This window comes from Typopeltis vanoorti, chromosome 21, assembly GCF_054136105.1.
Source record: "Typopeltis vanoorti isolate ZY-2024b chromosome 21, IOZ_Tvanoo_1.0, whole genome shotgun sequence".
In the NCBI taxonomy this organism is placed as follows: Eukaryota; Metazoa; Arthropoda; class Arachnida; order Uropygi; family Thelyphonidae; genus Typopeltis; species Typopeltis vanoorti.
In genome coordinates, this window is record NC_143569.1 from 36,617,999 (window position 1) to 36,639,851 (window position 21,853).

Genomic DNA, 21,853 nt, shown 5'->3' on the forward strand with positions numbered 1-21,853 from the left:
TTCGCGGTTTTCGACAGAAATAAATTGAGAACAATCATTTTGTTTACTTTTATCACCATTTTTGAATGGGCTAAATGTAGATCTGTTTCCAACCAACAAGGTAACTGAGAAGGAGAGATTAAATAACCTGGAGAAAAACCAGCTAACTAGCAAAATTAATTTCGTCACTCCCGATTTACAGCTGATTTTATGGCTTTACCTACCCACCTTCGAACCCAAACCACAGAGAGGTTTCGATAAACTTGCGTAGTTGCTGATCGGGTCTAGCATAGAGACTGCTCAGCGAAATACCATCCTACCCAACTTCTACACTTTACAATCCGATCGCCATAATTGAAGGAGTGCCGTAGGGCTCTGTACTTTCATCCATTCTCTTGCTATTGTACATAAACGACCTGTTCTTACTGGCTTGAAGTCAATCTTCAGTGAAGATTTATACACCATTCCTCTTTTTAGCACAATTGTTGTGTGTGCGGGGGGGGGGAATACTGTCGGGAGCAGATGCCTTGCTCATATCCAAACTCTTCAGGATTTTATAATTACTTTTTGGCGGAAGACTAGGGAATGAGCATTTTTTCATAAATTTGAAAGTACTTTATCTTGGTGGATGGTGACACTCCTAATACAGATGCTTCAAGCACTGTTAAAAATAAGTATACCAACAAGGGATGATACCAGTAGATCAACTACGAATTTTTTGGGGAGGGAGGGGGGAGATGGACTGGGTCCTTGACTCTTTATCCCTTCATCTAATTGAAGAAAATGTGTCGATGGGGTGTTATTGAGCTAAAAGCTCTAGTGATGGCTGGGTAATGGCAATATCCGAGCCTCAGTTAAAACTTCATTGGCTACAGCATTGCCATCCGTTACCCTGGAATCATAAACCAACTACGCATAGAACCAAAATATGTCATAAAACCAACTATGTCATCCTTAAAAGGACAGGCTAGATGGGAGGAGCAAGAATGCTTTTCATATTCCCCGTTATCTGTAGAGGACAGTGTAGGGATAAGGTGTTATTGAGCTATAAAGCTCCGATCATTGCAGGAGGGTAACAGCAATAGCCGAGCCTCAGTTAGAACTTCAATGGCTACAGCACTGCCATCCATCACACTCCCAGGATACCCATTTTAGTCGCCTCGTACGACATGTATGAGTTACATTGGGGCTATTCTTATCCCGGTCACCATACAGGAAGTGTCCCAAAATATACATAATACATGTACATTGACTATAAAAAAACGAATTGGTGCGATTCGCTTTTATATTCAAATTTATGCGATGTTCCTTAAATATTACATTTATTATTTTTAAATACTTTCTTAAATTTTATAAGTGTTTTTCACTTATAAAAATGTTTACTTAACCCCTTAACGTACCAATTAAAAATCAGAAAGCGGTCGTTTTTTATGCCATTTTTTGGGCGAGGGTGATTTGCTGGATCAAATTCATCATTATTTTTCAAATAATGATGAATTTGTGCAAACGCAAACGAAATAGCCGATACACGCCCTTGGCAACTTTTCTCGGCTGAAAGGAAATGGGCACAAGATTGTCGAGTGTCTATATTCGGTTGTATTTATATGTGAAACCAAAATTCAAAATCAATTTTGGTGCAATAAACAAAAGACGCGTCACAGACGTTTCTGTATGTTAAGGGGTTAATCACGTATTAAGCATTCGGTAAAAATATTCTGTGTTTTAGAAGCGTAGTTTTCATAGTATAATAAAGCTTAATGATTGATATGTAATCTTACAGAAACCATGACTAACTTCATTACGAACAAATCCGATTCAGCATTTTTTTTTGATTAACTTTGATTACAATAAATACCTTTTGCGTTAACAAGTTAAAAAAAAGTGGGTTAACGCTAAAGATGCAGGCATGAATTTTTTTACTGGTATATTTTTGTGTTCATTATTTTATTTGATATGATTTTAGACGGATTATTTGATAAATAACTACGGATTTCTTTAGGAAGATAAATTAAGATGGAATCAAATGATAGCATACCTTAGAGTTTAAGGCAATATTTCTCTGATCTTAAGATTCTACATGGCAGAATTCCCAGAATACTAGCTATCGATATATATAAATTGGGCCCTTTGAAACCAATTATCCTGTGATACGATGAGCTCTCCTCTAAGTAAATTCTTAATTGCAGTATCCAACTTCAACCATTAAAAGTATAAAAATGTTCAGCATTAGGACAACCCACGATTTTGCTATTTTGGTATCGTCTCGATTTCGTCAAAGACTGAAACACGAATGAAGTTTCATAATCATAAAATAAACTTTGCAGCTTCGTAATGGATTCCGAGTGAGGACTTCAGAAGCTTACAGCCTACGAATTGGGATAAACGAATCATACATCAGACACGTGGACAATATTTTGTAGTAGAAAAAGCGATATAAATCAGGGTTTCTTGAACTTCTTTTGCGACATATGCTTTTGAAAACTCAATCGATCAATTCAAGTATCTTGTTATAAAATAATGCGGTAAATTACGAATAGATTTAATTAAAAACAGATAATTGAAGATGTAATTAACCGTCAAGTTTATTGGAGGATAAATGTGCTATAATATGAAAAAAAAAAAGTCAATGGGTCCTTCTAATGGGAAATCCCAACTTTAACACTTGTGCTTAAATAAAACAAAAACACTTATGAAATTTAAGAAAAAATATTTCAAAATAATAAAATTTAAAATTAATAACCTATTTTCCTCAGTGTTTAAAAATTTAGTCCGTAATACAGATACATCAAGTAATATTTGAGTAACATCCCCCAAACTTGAAAATAAGGCGATTCACACCAATTCATTTTTCTTATAGTCAATGTACATATTAAATCCATAGTTGATCTTTTGGAATAGAAAAAATGGAAGAAGACCGTGAGATTCGGTGATTAATAATACCCTTGGAGGGTAATCGATGGCAATGCCGTAGCCAATGAAGTTCTAACTGAGGCTCGTCTATTGCTGTAGCCTCCTGCCATGATCAGAGCTTTAATAGCTCAATAACACCTTATCCCTACACTGTCCTCTACAGATAACGGGGAAGATGAAAAGCATTCTTGCTTCGCCCCTTTAAGCCAGTCCTTATAAGGACTTTTAATACAAGGAGAACTAATAGTCCTTTTTTGGACTTCCAGGGTAATAAATAAATGGCAATGCTGTAGCCAATGAAGTTTTAACTAAGGCTCGGCTATTGCCATTGCCCAGCCATGACTAGAGCTTTTAGCTCAATAACACCCCTATCCACACAGATTTTCTTCATTCAGGTGACGGGATAAAGAGTCAAGGACTCAGTCCATCGCCCAGTTCTTTTAAAAACTTTTAATACAAAACATAAAATAATATCTTTAAATAAGCTATTTGAACAGCTACTACTCCTTACTAACACCAAAGTAAAAATCAAGTCACTTGTAGAACATAAAATAAACTATTTCACCTAATAAATTCATGACCACTCGACAATAACGGAATTGACAATGACCGATCCTCCGCAATAATTATGGAAAAAACTTGATACAGACGACAATCCAAAATTTGGACAAAAACCTAGCACTTGATTCGCTTAAAAAAAATCTTAAAGAAATTTGAAATCGAGTGGCCTGGTTACTTAAACCTATATTCAGTGACCCTGACGGTGATGGCATGGATGCAGAGGGGGAAAAGATAGATTTGGTGGTTTCACCGCCTAAAGAATTTCAAGAAGTACATGTTCGTAAAAAAAAAAAAAACGCAGAAATGAAAAGGTACGGAGAGACGACAAAATGGATGATGACACTCGTAATGCAGATACATCAAGCACTGTTAAAGAGAAGTTTTTCCAATCATCCTACGAGACAAAATCAAATGGACGTCGCTTATATCAATCATGAAGGATCAAAATATTGTCTACTCATGGACAAAAAATACAGACGAGGGCATAAATATTCAGTCTACTACAGTGGGAGACTATCGTGATCTAACCAAAGTAATGTACAACTTCAACGTACAATATCACACATTCTCCCAAAGCTCGCAAAATATCTAAAAGTAGTACTGAGGATATCATTACTGGAGTGATAGCGACAGATCTCAGCTATCACGGCTTACCTCCGGTGAAAGTGAGCAGAATGTTTAGAGCTGACAAGAAACCGATGCCACTTCTCTAGGTAGAAATTCAAGACCCCCCCCCCATAAAAAATGTTTATGAGATCTGTGGGCTCAGGATAACGCCTGAATCTTTAAGGAAAACGAACATCTACAGGGCAGTGTCAGATGTCAGAAATATGGCCATGTTCAAAAATTATGTAGAGCTAATTACAGGTGTTTAAAATATGGAGAGAACCACGTCGCTAACACCTGTGCCAAACCTAGCACTATACCGGCCAGATGTGCCAACTGCAACGGCCCTCATCTTGCAAATTACAAATGGTGTAGCTACTACCCAAAAAATAAATTGGTAGTAAGAAATAATCAAACTTCCTCGCACGCAATTAAAGGAAGCAAGATTTCCTCAGACTCAAACAATATTAAAAAATGTTGCTTTCTTGGCACGCCCCAAGAAAGCAACATGCCAGGTTCAAACCCATCCTAACCTAACTGCTGTTATTACTCCCTCTCTCGTTACCGTGTTTAAAGATTTCAGTAAATCAAGCCCATCGCTAACCTCCACGAAAAGATTCATTCAAGAAACACACTATACTAACAGCATCTAATGATTATAAAATTTATTCTAAACTCCCTTTTAATTGCCAACGGCCTCTCCAACAAAAATATTGAACCACAAGAATGTTCACTAAAATACAATCCAGTTATTATACTAATAAATGAAACACGTTTACAGCTTGCGGACAATCCGAAATTGAGAGGATACCTGCTCTGTAGAAATGATAGACTTGATTACAGAGGCGGTGGCACTGCCATTTTTGTTAAAAACTACATTAAACACAATTCAATAATTAACCACAAATTTAGAGATTAGAAGCATTGAAGTCTAAAGCAACACAGCTGATAATCTCAAAATCTATGCTGCTTACAACTTACCAACTGAAACTTTACTGTTGGCTGATTTAAACGCCATTCTAGGCATCAGGATATCCATCATCATCATCGCTGGAGATCTGAATTCTAAACACCCAGCTTGGAATAGCAAAACAACCAATAAAAACGGTCGCCTACTATGTAATTACACAGAGTCCAAGTGCATTGTAGTGGCTGGTACTACTGAGTCTACTCATCACGGTTCCCCTAGCAATTAAGATGTTTTAGATATTGCTATCTTACAGAACGTCAAATACCAATACCGCGTTCAATCACTGAATGAACTGTCCTAGGACTACAATCCTATCTTACTTAAATTACGCATCAAGAACAACCATCTCCCCCATCATTTCTTGATAGCTTGGGAAAGATTATCAAAGTATTCCCCGAATACGTTTGTCCTATACCCAGCATAAAATCAAAGGAAGAAATTGATAAAGCAATAGAAAACCTCACTAATCAAATCAACAAAACAGTCAAACATCAACAAAGCACAAGCAGCAGTCACCAAAACTACAATTATTTATAAGTCCAACCATCTTGCAGAAGATATCAGGAACAAAATTAGAGAGAAAAATAAAGCAAGGGAAAGATAAAAGATAACACACGTGCTCCACAAGATAGAAAAACTCAACAAATTGAACAGTTCAGTCAGAGAAGCTCAATCAGATCAGAGTTTAGCACACACTGATGCTGAAAAAGCAGAAACTATCTGGAAAAAAGTGCAATCCAGCATACGAAAATTCAAAATCAATCATGTTTATAAGATGCATCGTCATGTTAGACAACCTAACAATAATTCAAATCTGATTATCCTTACTTCTCTAGCAAATAATTAACATCAAGCATCTGAACATTACAAAAGCTCCAGGTCCGGATGGCATCAAAAATCATCAAACTGCTGTCGCACAAATCAATGCTGCTTCTTGTCAACATCATAAACGCTATCCAAAGAATACAATATTTCTCCTTCTTACTGAAAAATTGCTGATATTACACCAGCATTATAATCAGAATTATCGCCCCATCAGCCTGCTATCCAATCTAGGAAAACATTATCCTTTCCAGACTTCAAGAATCAACAGACAGATTACATATCATCTGAATCACAGTACCACCCAACAAATTCATCGTTTAGTGGAGTATACTACTACTACGAGATACATTTGGAAGCAACACACGGGGGCTGTATTCCTTGACATTGCAAAGAGTTTTGATAAATTTCAAAATTGACAAACTCATCACCGCCAACATATCAAAGATATATTTAATCAAGTCATACCTTACCGATAGAAAAATGCAGGTCAAAATGAATGGAACAAGCTCTACCCATCGTAGAATTTTGGCTGGAGTTCCACAAGGATCCTCACTAGCCTCGCGTTTGTTTGCAGTCTACAAGGCAGATATACTACAGACCTCCATGGCATCCATCATGGGTCGATGCGCAGACACAGCAGTATTAGCTAGATCACTCCGTTTCCTCACCTTGTAATAAAAAAACGTCAAGAAAGCATATCATTGTTAGAAAAATGGTAAACCCTCAAAAAAGTGTATCCACACTCTTCATCAGAAGACTAGCATCTCCCAAACGGGATATTCTTCTGTTTGGTACAACATCCCATGGCATACAGAAACCAAATATCTCGGGTTATTACTAGACAAAATATTGTGTGTTTCAGCAATCCTATCAGGCACATCTGTGTGGAAGTATCCAAAAACTATCGCTCAACTCTATCAGTTGATTAATCGACGCAGCAAATTAAACAAAGGAACAAACTATTATTCTATCAGATGGTGATTCTTCCTAATAATTGCCTATGCCTCTTCAGCTCGGTGCCATACCTCCAAAGTCAACATACTAAAATTACAAAACAAGTGTTTGCGAATGATACTAGATGCTCCATGGCTCGTCAGAAACGAACATATTCACGGTTATGCCAATAATCCATGTATCTCTTCATTCCTTTGCTCTCTAGCAGTAAAGTTCTTCTCGACCAGAAGAACTTTGCTGCTAGAGATCTGACAGAGATGTAGAGATCTAGAGACTAACACTCTAATCAACTGATACAACAAGCTGCAGACTACAACGAACATGACCTCTACAAACACAAAAGACTTAAAGCCGTTTTAATTACCAATGATACCATTTAATCCCTCATCCCCCACGGGGAGATTTAAATGCTCAAATTATTCTTATTCAAGGTTTACTCCGGTTCAGACAACGGGGAATATAAAAAGCGTTAAGCCTCACTCTTTTGCAACAGTACGGTTATACCATATCAGATCTACTTGGCATCATCCTTATATTCATTAACCAAGGTAAAGTGCCTTCAAATTTGTGAAGAAATTGTCATTCCCTAGTCTTCCGCCAATTTAACACTGCCTTCCATTACAACGTTGCAGTTTACTGCATTTAACATTTTAGAGCAAATATATATCGTAATTCATGTGCACATAAAAATGGAGCAATTTTAATATGAAATATATACTATAACACTACCAAAATGAAGTGCATGCTTTCATAATGCTAATCGCAACTTAGTTTCTCAAGTGTCAGGTAAGCACGCCCCATCTTGGAAAAAAGACATGAGAATTATAAAGACAACACTAGTCTATTCATCGAACACTTAAAGACGTGTTGAACTTAATCATGTAAACACAAAAAGAAAATAGTACAAAGAATTTCTTACTTTTTATATTTATCTGCAAAGACAGATTTTGAATATTGAATACGGTACGCCAAATTCTACTACTTCAAGAAAAAGAAAAGGGCTGGTTATCACGAAACACATAAGCTTGACTTTGACTCCAGTCCAGGTCTCTGCAATCTAGCAATACCAATTGTGATGCCGTTTACAAAATTAATTACATTTGCTTCAAGCGATATAGGCTCCGCAACTTGTACGTTCCTAGGCCTACAAAGTCCTGCAAACTTGAAATAGAAATGATGTTTGTATTAGCCGTCTATAGGTGATCTAGCACACGCAATACTGACAGGAATAGTTCAGATAAGACAACTTCGGGACAGTAATGATCAATAAGACAGTTTCTATGCATATAACAGTCGGAAACTGTAAAATTGTCTCAATTTGGTCACTGGGTTTCTTTCCATCTCTTTTGCTTAGGTTCAATAGTGAAATATATGAAATCAATATAACAAGTGAACTAACTAATGTATCTTTTAGTTGTTTCTACACAGATGTTTCTATATCATAATGCCATTTAATAAAGTTTGAAATAACCGCTGGTTTCTATTTTCTAGCACCAGGGGGACCACCAGTCAATGTTCGTGTGTCTCCTACAGGACCTAATTCTATCAAGGTGACATGGGAGGTAAATATTTCAAGTTGTCTCTAAAAGCTTTCAAAATTAAAAACAAAAACTTGACTTGAATGAGGACTATTGAGTTGAAAAATATTTTAATTTCAAATTTCTAAAAAAATATTTAATAACTGAAATAAGGAGTGAAAACGTTTTTCCTAATTATTTAACTATTTTTGTTATTAAGATGCCGAAACGAGAAGTTTGGAATGGAAGATTAAAAGGTTATTATATTGGATATAAAATTTTGGATTCCAAAGAACCTTCCATGTTTAAGACATTAGAAATCGCTAAAGGAAGAGACTTAGAAGTTCATCTGACAAATTTACGAAGGTCAACTAATTATGGTGTATCGGTTCAAGCCTTTAATAGCAAAGGTGCAGGACCCAGATCCGACGAAGTCATTGTCCAGACATTAGCAGATGGTAAGCAGTCCACCTACTCTATAAAATGGGTTTAAATAATTTATTCAAAATAATTTTTCTAACATATTTAAGATTAGAAACATATGGCTTATTTAAACCTTATGTAAACTATTCATTTAAATTGTCCTTACATATACGACATTTCAAAATAATCATTAAGTTACTAACTACTTGATTATGACTAATTCTTTTGCTCTAAATTAAATGCATTTCTACATACCGATTGTGATTTTTTTTCTGGTTCTTTGCAGTTCCTCCCACCGCTCCTTTGCTTCATGTGATATCCACCAATTCTTCTTCCATAACGCTGAGTTGGTCACACAAGAGAACGTTTGGAAGTCCAGTTACAGGTATCGTCCATTTCTGTAAACTAAGTTAAATGTACTTTAATTATAAATATATTTTGCAAATGAAGTACAAATACTGAATTTTAATTATTTTTTATTAATTTTTAAAGTTTGTATGATCTGTATCGTAAACCTTTTGACACTATTAGAAATCTCACATAATAATGTTACATAAAGTTAGGTTACCATCCTGGGAGGGTAATGGACAGCAATGCTGTAGCCAATGAAGTTTTAACTGAGGCTCGGCTATTGCTATTTTGAGTTTCGCTCCCGCTGAGGGAGACTTGATTTAGGAGAGTTTTCCTTAAAAGAGCATTTTGAGTCTCCGGGGAAGGTGTTCTCCGGCATGGCCCGGTGAGGGGCTGTCAGTGGATGCTTTTCTATGGAATATGAGCTGTTCTGCTTGGTGGTGGGGGGAGCTCGTCACTAAGATGGATCGTCCGAATTTTTAGAGACGGTTTTACTTAGATATAAGGCGCGGCTATTGTTGTTATCCTCCTGCCATGATCAGAGCTTTAATAGCTCAATAACACCTTATCCCTGCACTGTCCTCTACAGATAACGGGGAATATGAAAAGCATTCTTGCTTCGCCCCTTTAAGCCAGTCCTTTTAAGGACTAAAATTATGAAATTAAATCATATTTTGACAGACAGTAATTTACGGTTTGTCTTTTATCTCGATGACAGTTTTAAATGTTTTATTTTTCTATGGTGGCTACTTTAATCAGTTTTAATACACAACTGGAGTTTGTAACTCTTGTTTTAAGTTTCATTTTTTACTCATTCATGCCATTTTTTCGAGTAGCCAAATACAAGCCTATCACAAAACAATTACGGTTCACTTCCTCTCTGACTACCTTTCAAATGCCTTGACTAAAAGTATATGGTTATGTAAAACAGTGGTCATATTCATTACTTGCTCTATTTGAACAAAATGAACGGCACAAAGTTCCAAACTTCGGCTTTGAATACACTTTTAAATTCTGCTGGACAGCACTCAATCACATCTACAATCGGTCTTTCTGTTCAGTTCAGAGGATACCAACTAAAACACATCTGTCATCCTGTTACCGGTTCTGAAAACAGGTGGCGAATCGTTGCTTTACTAAGGAATCTTATTAAAATTTAAAATGGAATCTTAATATTCACATATATGAAAATCTTCTGTTAAATGTTTGTACAAAGTTACTTTTTCCTTCCCCCGCCATAATAAAATTTACTTCTTAGCTTTGAGGCCTTAAAAATTTAGCTATAGAAGTCAACCTAGATGACAATGTGCAAAAAATATTAATAAATATTATGATATTAAACTAATTCCATAATGTTTAAAATAAAGTACCTTATAATTTTGTTTAAACTAGAAACTTACTAACCAATCAAAGTGTGCTCTTCTTTATTAGAATTTGGGTTTATCTTGGCTAAAATTAATTTCTGTTCTTTTCAAGAATGCGTTCTCTACCACCGAAGGGAATACGGAGAATGGCAGGAATACACCGTTTCTTCGCATAGTACTACCCACACGGTCACCACTTTAGACTGCGGCTCCCGCTACCACTTCTACATGGTTTGTCATAACAGTGTAGGAAGAAGCGAACCCAGTGATGTGCTTACGGCTCGTACTGCTGGAGCAGGTAACTATTATTATTTATTCCTATGCTCATAGTTCATTATAAACAAAAGTGTTTCTATTAACATTTAAATCTTCAGTGATTACTCCATTTTAAAATTCAGAATAAAAATCTCATCAGATGCTTTATTTTCACTTTTTACAGTTTTTATAATTAATAAGAAAATATAATTCGTTTATGTTTTCTGCTTATTGATAAATGTTTTAATTAAATCAACTTTATGCTTAACAATTGAAGTTCTCTGTAATGACAAAAATCTATATATCAGCACGTAAGCGCGCGCACACACTCTCTACAAACTAATTTAATGCGGTATCTTTTTCTTCAAATTTAAAAATCTTAGTAAACAAACTCATCCTGAAATTAGATTGATTTAATCCTAAATCAATCTATTATATTTTTAAAACGCATTTTACGTAGAAATATATTTTACGTGCATATAATTGCGTGATGTTTTCCAAATACAAGTAAAAAAAAGTCTCTACTGAATTAATAAATGACATAAAACCACAGTATATTTGTAGACAATCACCTGACTTCACACATTGCCTCCAATGCATGCATAACTGACAATGGTCAATTCCCCCAACCATTCTAGCTGTCCAACATAAAATTTCCCCCTATATTCCCTCCAGAAAGAGATCAGAAATCTATTGCCTAAATTAGACACAAAAAAGTCTCCTGACCCTGATGGCATTGGTGTGCGCACCAGAACTGACTCCTATCTAATGCCGCCTATACGTACTCTCTTACTCTACTGATATCTATCCCAAAGACTGGAAATTGGCCTATATTCAACCCATTCCCAAGAAGAGCCAGAAATCACTGCCATCTAACTACCGCCCTATCTCACCCACTTCACTGTCTAAAGTGATGGAGAAAACCGTCAATTTCCAACTCCTAGACTACCTTGAAGGCACCCAGCTATTAATCGACCACAAGTACAGATTCCGTCGATGCCGATCAATAGAACTACTCTCATATATATCGTCCATCTCTGGAAAATGCTATGGAGAAATCTGGCGAATCCCAAGTGGTTGCGCTTGATATCTCCGAAGCTTTTGACCGGTCTGGCACAAAAGCTTACTAAGGAAACGCTCATCATTTGGACTATCTCAGGAGTTTTGCAGTTGGATTGCCAGCTTTTTGTCTGGACGCACACTGTGTGATGGTAGATGGTTCCTTATCCCTCTCACCATCCAACTAATGCCGGGGTTCCACAAGGTTCTGTTCTCTTCCTGCTATATATATATATATATATATATATATATATATATGGGAATAAATTTTTAATGCATTGCAGTATACATCTTCTAGTGAGATGTGCTTTACATTATGGGAAAATACTAAGAATAGTGATCAAAGCTTTAACCACCTTTACAATGAGTTGCCCTGGTGTTGTACCATCTTTAGACTTGAACTTTGTTTCAGGCGCAAACTTAATTGTTTGCATACTTGGGATTAGGAGCTAAAATAACCAAGCATATAAAATTGCTTGGTTATCCTAATATATATATATATATATATATATATATATATATATATATATATATATATATATATATATATATATATATATATATATATATCAAAGACCTACTTCAGTTGACCTCCAACCCAATACACAGTTTTTCAGATGGCAGCACATTGCACTCCTCCCTTTCATTTGATAAACTTTACCCTACACAACTCACTTCAACCTGCAGAATATCAACCACTACCGCCCTCAATTCTGATCTCCAAGACATCCTCAATGGGGCTCAGATAACCTCGTCAACTTCAATGCTATTAAAACCCAGTTCTGTCTTATTTCTCACAAAAAAGGAACCATTTTCCCCCAGTATTATTTTTGATAACACTCAAATTCCCATACAAGATGAAATTTCTCTTCTCGGAATTACCTTGACATCAGACCTCTTCTGACATAAACACATCACAACCATTGCATCCTCAGCTTTCTTTCAAACACCTAGGATTTTTCTTTTGCTCAAGACGTTACTTCACCTCTAAACAGCTGTTAACCTTTTACAAGTCACAAATCCACCCAGCTATCGAATACTGCTCTCACATTTGGAACGGAGCTCCTAAAAGCTCCCTCAAAATGCTCGACTCAATACAGAGGAGAGCAATTAGATTGATAAATAACCCATCTTATAACTAAGATGAAAAGCCAATCCCCTCAACTTAAATAACCCATCTCTTACCAACTCACTTCCCCCCCACTTTCACAGACGTTTGGCCTCTGCAATTTGTGTATTCTATAAATATTTCCAAAATGTTTTCATCTGAAATAGCACCAATAATTCCCCCACTCTGTACTAAGCCCATTGGAACACGTACAGCTGCTGTCCAACATCCTTTCATAGTACACATTGAAACCAACAGAACAAGTTTCTTCTTCTCATCCTTTATCCCTACTACTACTGCTGTAATGTGGAACATTCTTCCCCCTGATGTATTTCCCAAGGAATACAATATACAGTCATTTAAATCAAATGTAAACAAGTTTCTCCTTTCCCAACCCACCACCCATATACGATGTTAATGTACTATAGGTTGATCAACCATCCTCTTCTTTATGGGCTCGACATAAATATTGTATGTTTGTTAACCATAATCTCATATCTGGAAGCATTCTCCTACATATTATTTGCGAGGTCTTCAGATTTACCACCCACTCCACTGCCTACCAGTCTGTGTTAGATCTACTAGCAGTATCTGACTGAATTTATTCTGTTAATACATGCTGGTAGTCAGTACGACACAAAAAGATAAAGCATCTGGTAGTATGAATGTGTTCTTTCTCGTGTTCCTCCATATTAACTAAACACAGTGAAATGTTTAAGGCATTTTAGCAGGTACTACTCATTCAAGCTACTTGGGATTGGGTGAGGCAAAATTTAAACAGTCAAGTTTTGACCACCCTACCTATTAATATCAAAAAAATATTTTAGCTTATAGCAAGTGTCTGTGCAGTTTTATGGCGACGTTTCTTGTACTACCGCAATGTTAGTTCGATTCTAGTCGTCGAATATAAAAATATTTTCCTATTTTAAGCTATTCTGTCTGGTGCTGGCAAGTCGAGTTTTCTTTATTTCTTTCTTTCGGAAACTCGGATATTAAACCGCATCTCAGAACGATATTAGAAGTTGCACTATTTCAGATAAGAGTACAACTCTTACAATTTAGATCACAAGATGGCAGCACTTGTTTGCAGCTTCCATGTGTTAAAATCATTGATAGCTATAGATTCAGCTTTCGGTGACGGCTGTTGGTGGAACTGGATCCTCCTCTTCTCTGATTTCCAAAAAGTTAGTCATGGCTAAAAAGAGTTCCGCCTACTACATTCGGAGAATAAAATTGGGGGGGGGCAGAAGATTAAAAAAACAAAAAACTTGTGACTCGCATTGTTAGTACAGTTTACTCTGATACACAACAATTCTGTTAGTGGAAGAATTTAGTGCTATTTACAATCACAGTGCACATCTCATGCGTTGTTATATTGTCTATAACTATGAAGTTTCATCATTATTACTACTGATGTTCTTTCTTTAATGGGGCTCATAATTAAGATATTATGATTGGCAATTTTATGTTATATACTCATCAGGATCTTCTCATTGTTCACACTCGTAAATGAATGTTACATAAATTTAGCATTTTTCAATAAGTTATAAATTGTAAAAATTTTCCTCTAAACAAATGCTAAGCATGTTTTTGAGAGGAAAAAAAATGGAAATCAACAAAGCGATTGCAATATAATAAACGACATCCAGTCTTACTATCTTATGTGCTTAAAATTCCCTATTTTCTACGATGTTTGTATTAATTATCGTACCAATCGCATAAAACAGGAAATTTATTGGTGAAGTCGTTTGATAAAATTACCAAGGGAGTGAATAATTTGAGCCGAAACAAAAAAATGGCGAAACCATTAAAAATTAACTATTGGCTAACAAGAAAAGTTATATATTAGAAGAAAAAAAAAAAAATTTCGTATGGAAGATATTCACTAATTTATTCACGAATCGAGCAATGTTCACAGTGGATATAAAATATTTTAGCAATATCACCTGATCCAGCTGAGTTATAAAAAAAAAATAAATAAAAAAGTTGCTTTATTATCTCTTTAAAAAATGCCTTGAGCATCTCGGGATTAAATTCTAATCAGAGAAACAAAAGGTACATAGATCCATTCCATACAATAGTTGGATGTTTCTTTTTCAGCAGTAAAATTGAATCAACATTTCATGGAGGGAACAATAGGGGCGAGGGGTTACATCGTTGTGTGTGTGTTCGTCACGATCGGTTTTAAAGAAATTATTTTTCTAATAATATAACATATTCGCTGTTTCACTAATACTGCTTTAGTTTATAAATGAATCAGTGAACTTAATGCTATTTCTGTCCGTTATATTCTTGATAATACTTATTCGGATTTATATACTTCGGCTTTGAGCTTAATAACCTTAAAACTCTTAAGCCGATAATGTCTTCTAAGTTTTTTAATTATTAAATTCAGCATTATATTGCTGAATTTAAGAACTTCAGCAATATAATGCAACAATTTTGAGATCAGAAGAGAAAAAAAGATTTTTTGAGAAGTACATAAAATGTGATAATCCACTTTCAACACCGTGATCCTGGTTGGCAAAATGCCAGACACTGAAAGACAGCGACTGCAACGCTTCAATCTTTAGTTTGTTCTCAAGAGATAAAATCTGTGGAAAAGTTCATTAGTTATTTCTCTAGAATTAAAATGATTAAAAATAAGTTGTTTTCTAGTCAGCCATAACTATGAAACACTCTCCTAACCTGAACACGTATGGGGAGACCGTTATCTTAAGATCGACTACTATATACCTAAAATACTTCTTTTTTACAACATTAGAGGGCACCAAATTAGAACTTTAGATATTTTGACTATAGATCTTTTGTCAAATGAATTGCTTCACTTACTCATTGTCACGTGTTCTGAACATGGTGGTTTGAAATCCAGCCAAATATAAGCCGGTTCATAGACATCTTTTTTTTATAATTTAGTTGGTTTGGTGTTGTAATACCATTAAAATAATTTAGGAATGACATAATCCGAATTTTGGAATAAAACATGCTACGTCTTTACTTATTGTCACTCTTCCCCCCCACCCCTCGAAAGTCGAGTGCACATCTGGAAAACTTACAGCTTACAAGAAAGGCGTTATCATAGGTTGATATATCAAGGGACTGTCTGTTTATGACATTCGTAAAAAGCCTGCATAAACCAAACTGGAGTGTAGAGAATATTAGCATTAGAAGCTGAGCAGATGTATGGACGTCACTTCAACCAAGAAACCCAAAGTAAGACCCAGGTTTGGAATGGATAAAGGTTAGGATGTTGGAATTACAGTTGGAGAAACGTCTATGGGCACAGAACATAGAATCGGTTTTAAAAAAAAACTTCCGAAAGAAAACTCGGTGCACATCTGGAGACGAGGAAGACGCAGAAAAAAAACTTTTGATATTGTAATATTAAGATATAAAAAATGTAAAGGTATATAGTGTGTCTTCTAAATTTAAGAATTCATTCTATAATATTTAAAGGATTCGACTTAAATTTATAAGAGAATATAAATTACATTATTTAATTTAAGAAAACTAAAATATTTTCTTAATAAACCACGTGAAGTAAAATGTAATACGTTACATCCGCTTGTAACTCAAATGATCGAAACTTTTTATAAATTAAATAAAATTTATTTTATTTAATTTATAAAAAGAGGGCGAGATTCGCTGCTTAATATTACACGTTTGTTTTGAAAATAAGAACAACATATATATATATATATATATATATATCAGTGTATTCTGATGAACTTAAGTCAAATTTTCTATCAATTTAGCTCCATTATCTCCATCCAAAGAGGATTTTCTCGTGGTTGACTCTAGCAGTGCGATCTTACAACTTCACACTTGGCAGAATGGAGGTTGTCCGATTGGGAAATTCACAGTAAAACTGAGAAAGAAGCATCATCCTCACTGGATTCCTGTTCCAGGCCAACCAACGATATCTCATTCCCAGCACACAATACCAGGATTGAATCCAGGAACGTGGTATGAGTTACAGGTCACAGCTCACAGCACAGCAGGTGCTACAGAAGCCCAGTACGAATTCCAAACTCAAAATATAACGGAAGGTAATTTTGAAGATTTTTTATTAAGTAAAATATATATCAATTAATGAAAATTTCTTACAACTTTCTTTAATAAGCACTGGAAGTTTTGATATCCAGTACATGCTAATTCAAGCAAAGATAAAACCCGTTGTTATATGTATTATGATAAGTAATATTAAAAAAAACGTATTTGCTATATTTTTAGAAATTTCGAAAATGCTTTAAATAATTTACAATATCAATATTAAATTATAAGTTATATTATTATTTAGAAGAATATCTGAATAAATTATCCTTGTCAAACTACGGATGGGGTTTCAAGCAAACGGAATATCTCTCCCTGTGTGTGTGTGTGTGTGTGTGTGTATGGTTGGAGCGAAACGGGTTGCTTACATTATATGGCTCTTGCAGAGAAATATATTTATAGTCCGGAGGATTCCTGGAAATTCCTTATTCTGAACACGTGAGAGATAACACAGAAAACAAGTATGGATCTAGCACAGTGGTCCCCAAACTGGGCGCCGGAAATATTCCCGTATTTTCACTGAAATCTTATTGAGCTGTCTTGAGACAATACACTGAAGACAAAATTTGGCAGCATGGAACCAACTGACTTTTGGATATCAGCAAAAGATGAATATCCGCTGATAAGTGGTAAAGCTCGGCGAATTCGAATTCCATTTGCGATGTCATATTTGTACGAATATGAGTTTTCGGTGGTCGCTGTGATACAAAGCAAGGTACCGTGCGAAAAGCGCCTTCATAGCTCTGTCGGAAAGACCTGGGTTCGATTCCCGTCAGTGATGTGAGGAACCTTTATCTGGTCTCTTTCGACCAAAGATGAGTTAGCCGGTCTCATACGGAGGTAAGGGATTTTTTCACCCGAAAACTTGGGTTTTTCGTCCCCCAGAACAGGTAAACCGGTCCCGCGAACACACGCATCTACAGACATAGGACACATCGGGACGCACAGGGCTACCCACCTTATCCTCGACTACTATTGCGGTTACAAGAATACTCACCTCGACACCGTAAAAGGTAAAAGAGGAGGGGGATTAAGAAAGAAAATCAACGTGGAACAGGAAATGAGGGTGGCTACGTCCGGTTTGATTCCAAGATTTAAGATGTACGGTGAAGAACAGGCTCACCCGTCCCACTAATTACGATTTATTTATTCAATGATTTGATTGTTCGAAATATGTACTCATTTAATACTTTTTAATAAATTGTTTGTGAGAAATACGTGTTTCATTTATTTTTTTTAACTTAACCAACCTAACTGCACCAACTGAGCACAGCAACTGTTAGGTAGGACATGTTCTGACTTGCCATGAACCGAAAAAGTTAGGAACCATTGGTCTGGCAGAGCCAGAAATCACATACAATACATTGATGCAGGTCCTTTCTTAATTTCATTGCGTTCTACCGAAAGAATTAAATAAGAGCAGGCGATGGTCATTAAAGCCGACAAGACCATGTTCTGTTCGCCCTCCCTCCCTCCAAAAAAGCAAGAACCGAACCGCTAATACTAACAGGCTGCAATAATTCGTACAGGCTTCTTTTGCACCTCACATCGGGCCTAGTCATCAATAATATAGTTTGGACGTCGACTGGTTGAATTATCTCGAGTATGTAAATATACGTTTTTTTTTATTTCGAAAAAAAGTCTGAGAAATGCAACAGATGAGATATTAATAAATATTACTCCGTTAATACTGGAGGAAGAAGCTTAACTGAATTCTTCATGCTAATTTAATCAATCTATTAAGTTCATCATCCATAATTTAGTGGACATCGTCACATGCTGTGTGGTTCGGGCCCCTCCGTTATGTGTCACACGAATTCTCACCAGCCTTAAATCGAAGAGATGAAATAGAACCCATTGCATAGAAGTTTCGCTATTGTATAATGTCAACTGATAAAAGTATATATGACGATAAAATCAACTGAAATGAATTCGTGATACTTGAGTATTATTTTTCATGGATCTCTCTAGCTTTTTACAAAAGTTGTTAAATTACTCCAAGAGCTTACTTAATTCCTAGTGAGGCACGTCTTTCGTCGTCATATGAAACCTTTCTTGTAGAGGACCAAGGAAAGGGGTTAATCATTTCGGTCAAAGTCCAAATTAAAGGGTCGTCCAGGAAAATTTTCACACTGAGTTCAATTGTTACAACTGGAAGTAGATCATGCTGACTCCTTTCATATACACTTTTTTACCTAACACCGCTAACATTATTCTTTAAATATCGAAGATGTTATCTCTTCTGAATGAGATAAATCTGGCGACACGTTCCCTATAGGTGTAGAGCCAATATGTGTATTTTGTACAGTACACAAGGAACACTGACAACTAGTTATATACATTGAGATTTAATTCATCTTATTCACAACTTATTTATATAATTGATGAAGACTTTAAGAGCATATCTAGATGCTACATGTTACTTTTACACGTAAATTACCTTTGTTTTTTTTATTCCCTCTCATTATAGTCAATAAAATAATAAAAAGTAATAACGTAGATGGGATAAACATTTGAGAACAAAATACATACTGGAAAACCTGTTCTCAGCGAATCAGCTAAATGGACCTATGGAAAGCCAAAGAATATAATAAAACAACGCAATCTAAATAAGGACACATTAATGATCAAACTATATAGATCAAAATGCGATAGCATATCAAAATATGCTATTTCCACAAAAGAACAATATTTCAAATGTAAATCTTATTACAAAATCAGGATATAGAGGTAACAAATATTGGGAGTTTATAGTGCATTTTTAATTGGAAATGAAATGCTTCCTCAGTAACTGTATCCGGAACAACTCAAAATGTATTTTTCAACTTCTGTTGAAGCACATTATTGTATCCACTTTTCCGTTACAAAATCCCAAAGAGAAAATGGGATAAAAATCAAAGTGCTGGAAATTTGTCGTTTTCTCTCCAACTAACAAAGCTGGCATTCGAAATTCTTGGATGTCTTGTCGACTCGTTTTTTTTTTTTTTTATTACAGCTAGTTTCTTTTAAAAGTATTACATCCCTCTTGGGGTTCTAGGAAAATTCGCTGCAAACATTTAAGCCGTAAGACATTTTGCATTCATTTTTGTAAATAATCAATGGATGATAAAGGGTATTATAAAGTCATTAAAAAGGCAAATCTTCATTAAGGTGAATGTCAGTGATACATAACATAATGAAATCAGTTAAATTTGTGCAAATTAAAGGAGATGCTGCATAAATAATTAACTTTTAGCTGCGGATCTTCAATTCAACAAATCCATCAGTAACATGGCTCATTGGAAGAAATGCTAATGCTGTGAAGCATTTAATTTTCGTATGGAATTCAGCATCTGTTTGATAGAATAACTTCAAATGCCAACACTTCTGCGATAAAGATTTTGTGCCATATGAAATAAACAACCTGTTATATAGTTGTCGACATAAATATGTTAGAAAAAGCGTTGGTAATTGCTTTCCCGAAGTCACCCATTAATGTTTCGGAATCTAAAGATGAATGCAAGCCCTTTAAGGCACTGATCTCCTGTAAGTTAATTATGATTTGCCAGGAAGCAAAACAAAAAGCCTCCATGAAATCCTTAGTGGGGGGTCTCATGCGAGTTTCAAGCCTGGATAAAGGAGGAGGGTCGACGCTCTGACCGTAAAAAAAAAACACAATTGTTATCTAATGCCTATACGATCAACAGCTACAACATGCCGGCTTGGACGTCGCCGGGATCAACAAGGTCCGCGATCTAACCCCAATCGAGCGATTGGGGTTAGATCGAAAAGTGGGATAGCGAAAGGAAACAGAAACTAACAGAACGTAGGAACATGCAATGTACGAACACTTTGGATGTCAGGAAAACTATAATTACTTGGAGAGGAAATGAAGAGTTATCGGTGTGATATACTAGGACTGGCGGAGATGCGATGGACATCATCAGGAGAGATAAATGGATGCGAAGTCATATGGTCAGGGCATAACACCAAGCACAAAGCAGGAGTTGGCTTCCTTCTTAACAAAAGAGCTAGAGAGGTACTGTTAGGGTACAAACCAGTTAATGAACGAATCATAGCAGCACGATTTCAAGCAAAACCAATTAATATATCAATAGTCCAGATATATGCACCCACATCTGACAGCACAGATGAGGATATTGACTTATTTTACAAAGATCTGAAACAATAGAAACAATACCAAAGCAATGCCAATCTCCTTCAATAAAGAAATGAACGAGGAGGTGAAAAAATGTTAGAATTTCCTGTGGAGCACGAGATGATGATTTGTAACACACGATTCCAGCAAAAGGAGTGTGGAAAATGTACGTGGCGATCAACTGATGGGAAAACCAAGAACGTGATTGATATGATTATGATTAAAAGGGGCGGATATAGACTCGGATCATATTTTAGTGATTGCAAACATCAAGTAGAAATTAAAAAGAAAATATAAACCCCATCATCAGAAACGAAGAGATACAGCAATAATAAGTGAAGCAGAAATAGGACGAAGGTGCAAAACAGTGTTAGAAGAGAAACTTAAAAGGGTGGAGAAAGAAAAAAGCTCGAATTTAAGAGTGAAAAGAGTAATGAAGGAATAAAATAAAAGATGCAGTTAAAGAAACAGTACCAGAAGAGAAGATCATGAAGAAATGGATTAGACAAGAAACACTGAAGTTAGTACAGGAGAAAAGAATGTCGAAGATAATAAGGGATATATCAGAACAAATAGAGGAGCAATATAGAAGAAAGTATAATGAGGTGAAAGAATCAGTCAAAATGGATAAGATGAAACGGTTAGAAGCCCAATGCAACAATATAGAACAGTACTATGGAGAACATAAAACTAGGGAGGTGTATAAAATTATTAGAACCATTAATAGAAGGTGGCAACCAAAACAGACCATAGTTAAAGATGAAAAAGGCAAAGTATTGA

General features: G+C 35.7%; 1 protein-coding gene across 1 annotated transcript in view; it reads left to right on the forward strand.

The window, feature by feature from the left end:
- The window catches only part of LOC150094742 (cell adhesion molecule Dscam1-like), a 170,827-nt gene that overhangs the window by 134,881 nt on the left and 14,093 nt on the right, over positions 1-21,853 (forward strand). The window contains exons 16-20 of the mRNA XM_090411346.1: positions 8,297-8,367; positions 8,543-8,780; positions 9,032-9,130; positions 10,573-10,758; positions 16,638-16,931. Coding sequence (XP_090267472.1) covers positions 8,297-8,367; positions 8,543-8,780; positions 9,032-9,130; positions 10,573-10,758; positions 16,638-16,931 — 888 coding nt within the window. The remainder of the gene's footprint in view (positions 1-8,296; positions 8,368-8,542; positions 8,781-9,031; positions 9,131-10,572; positions 10,759-16,637; positions 16,932-21,853) is intronic.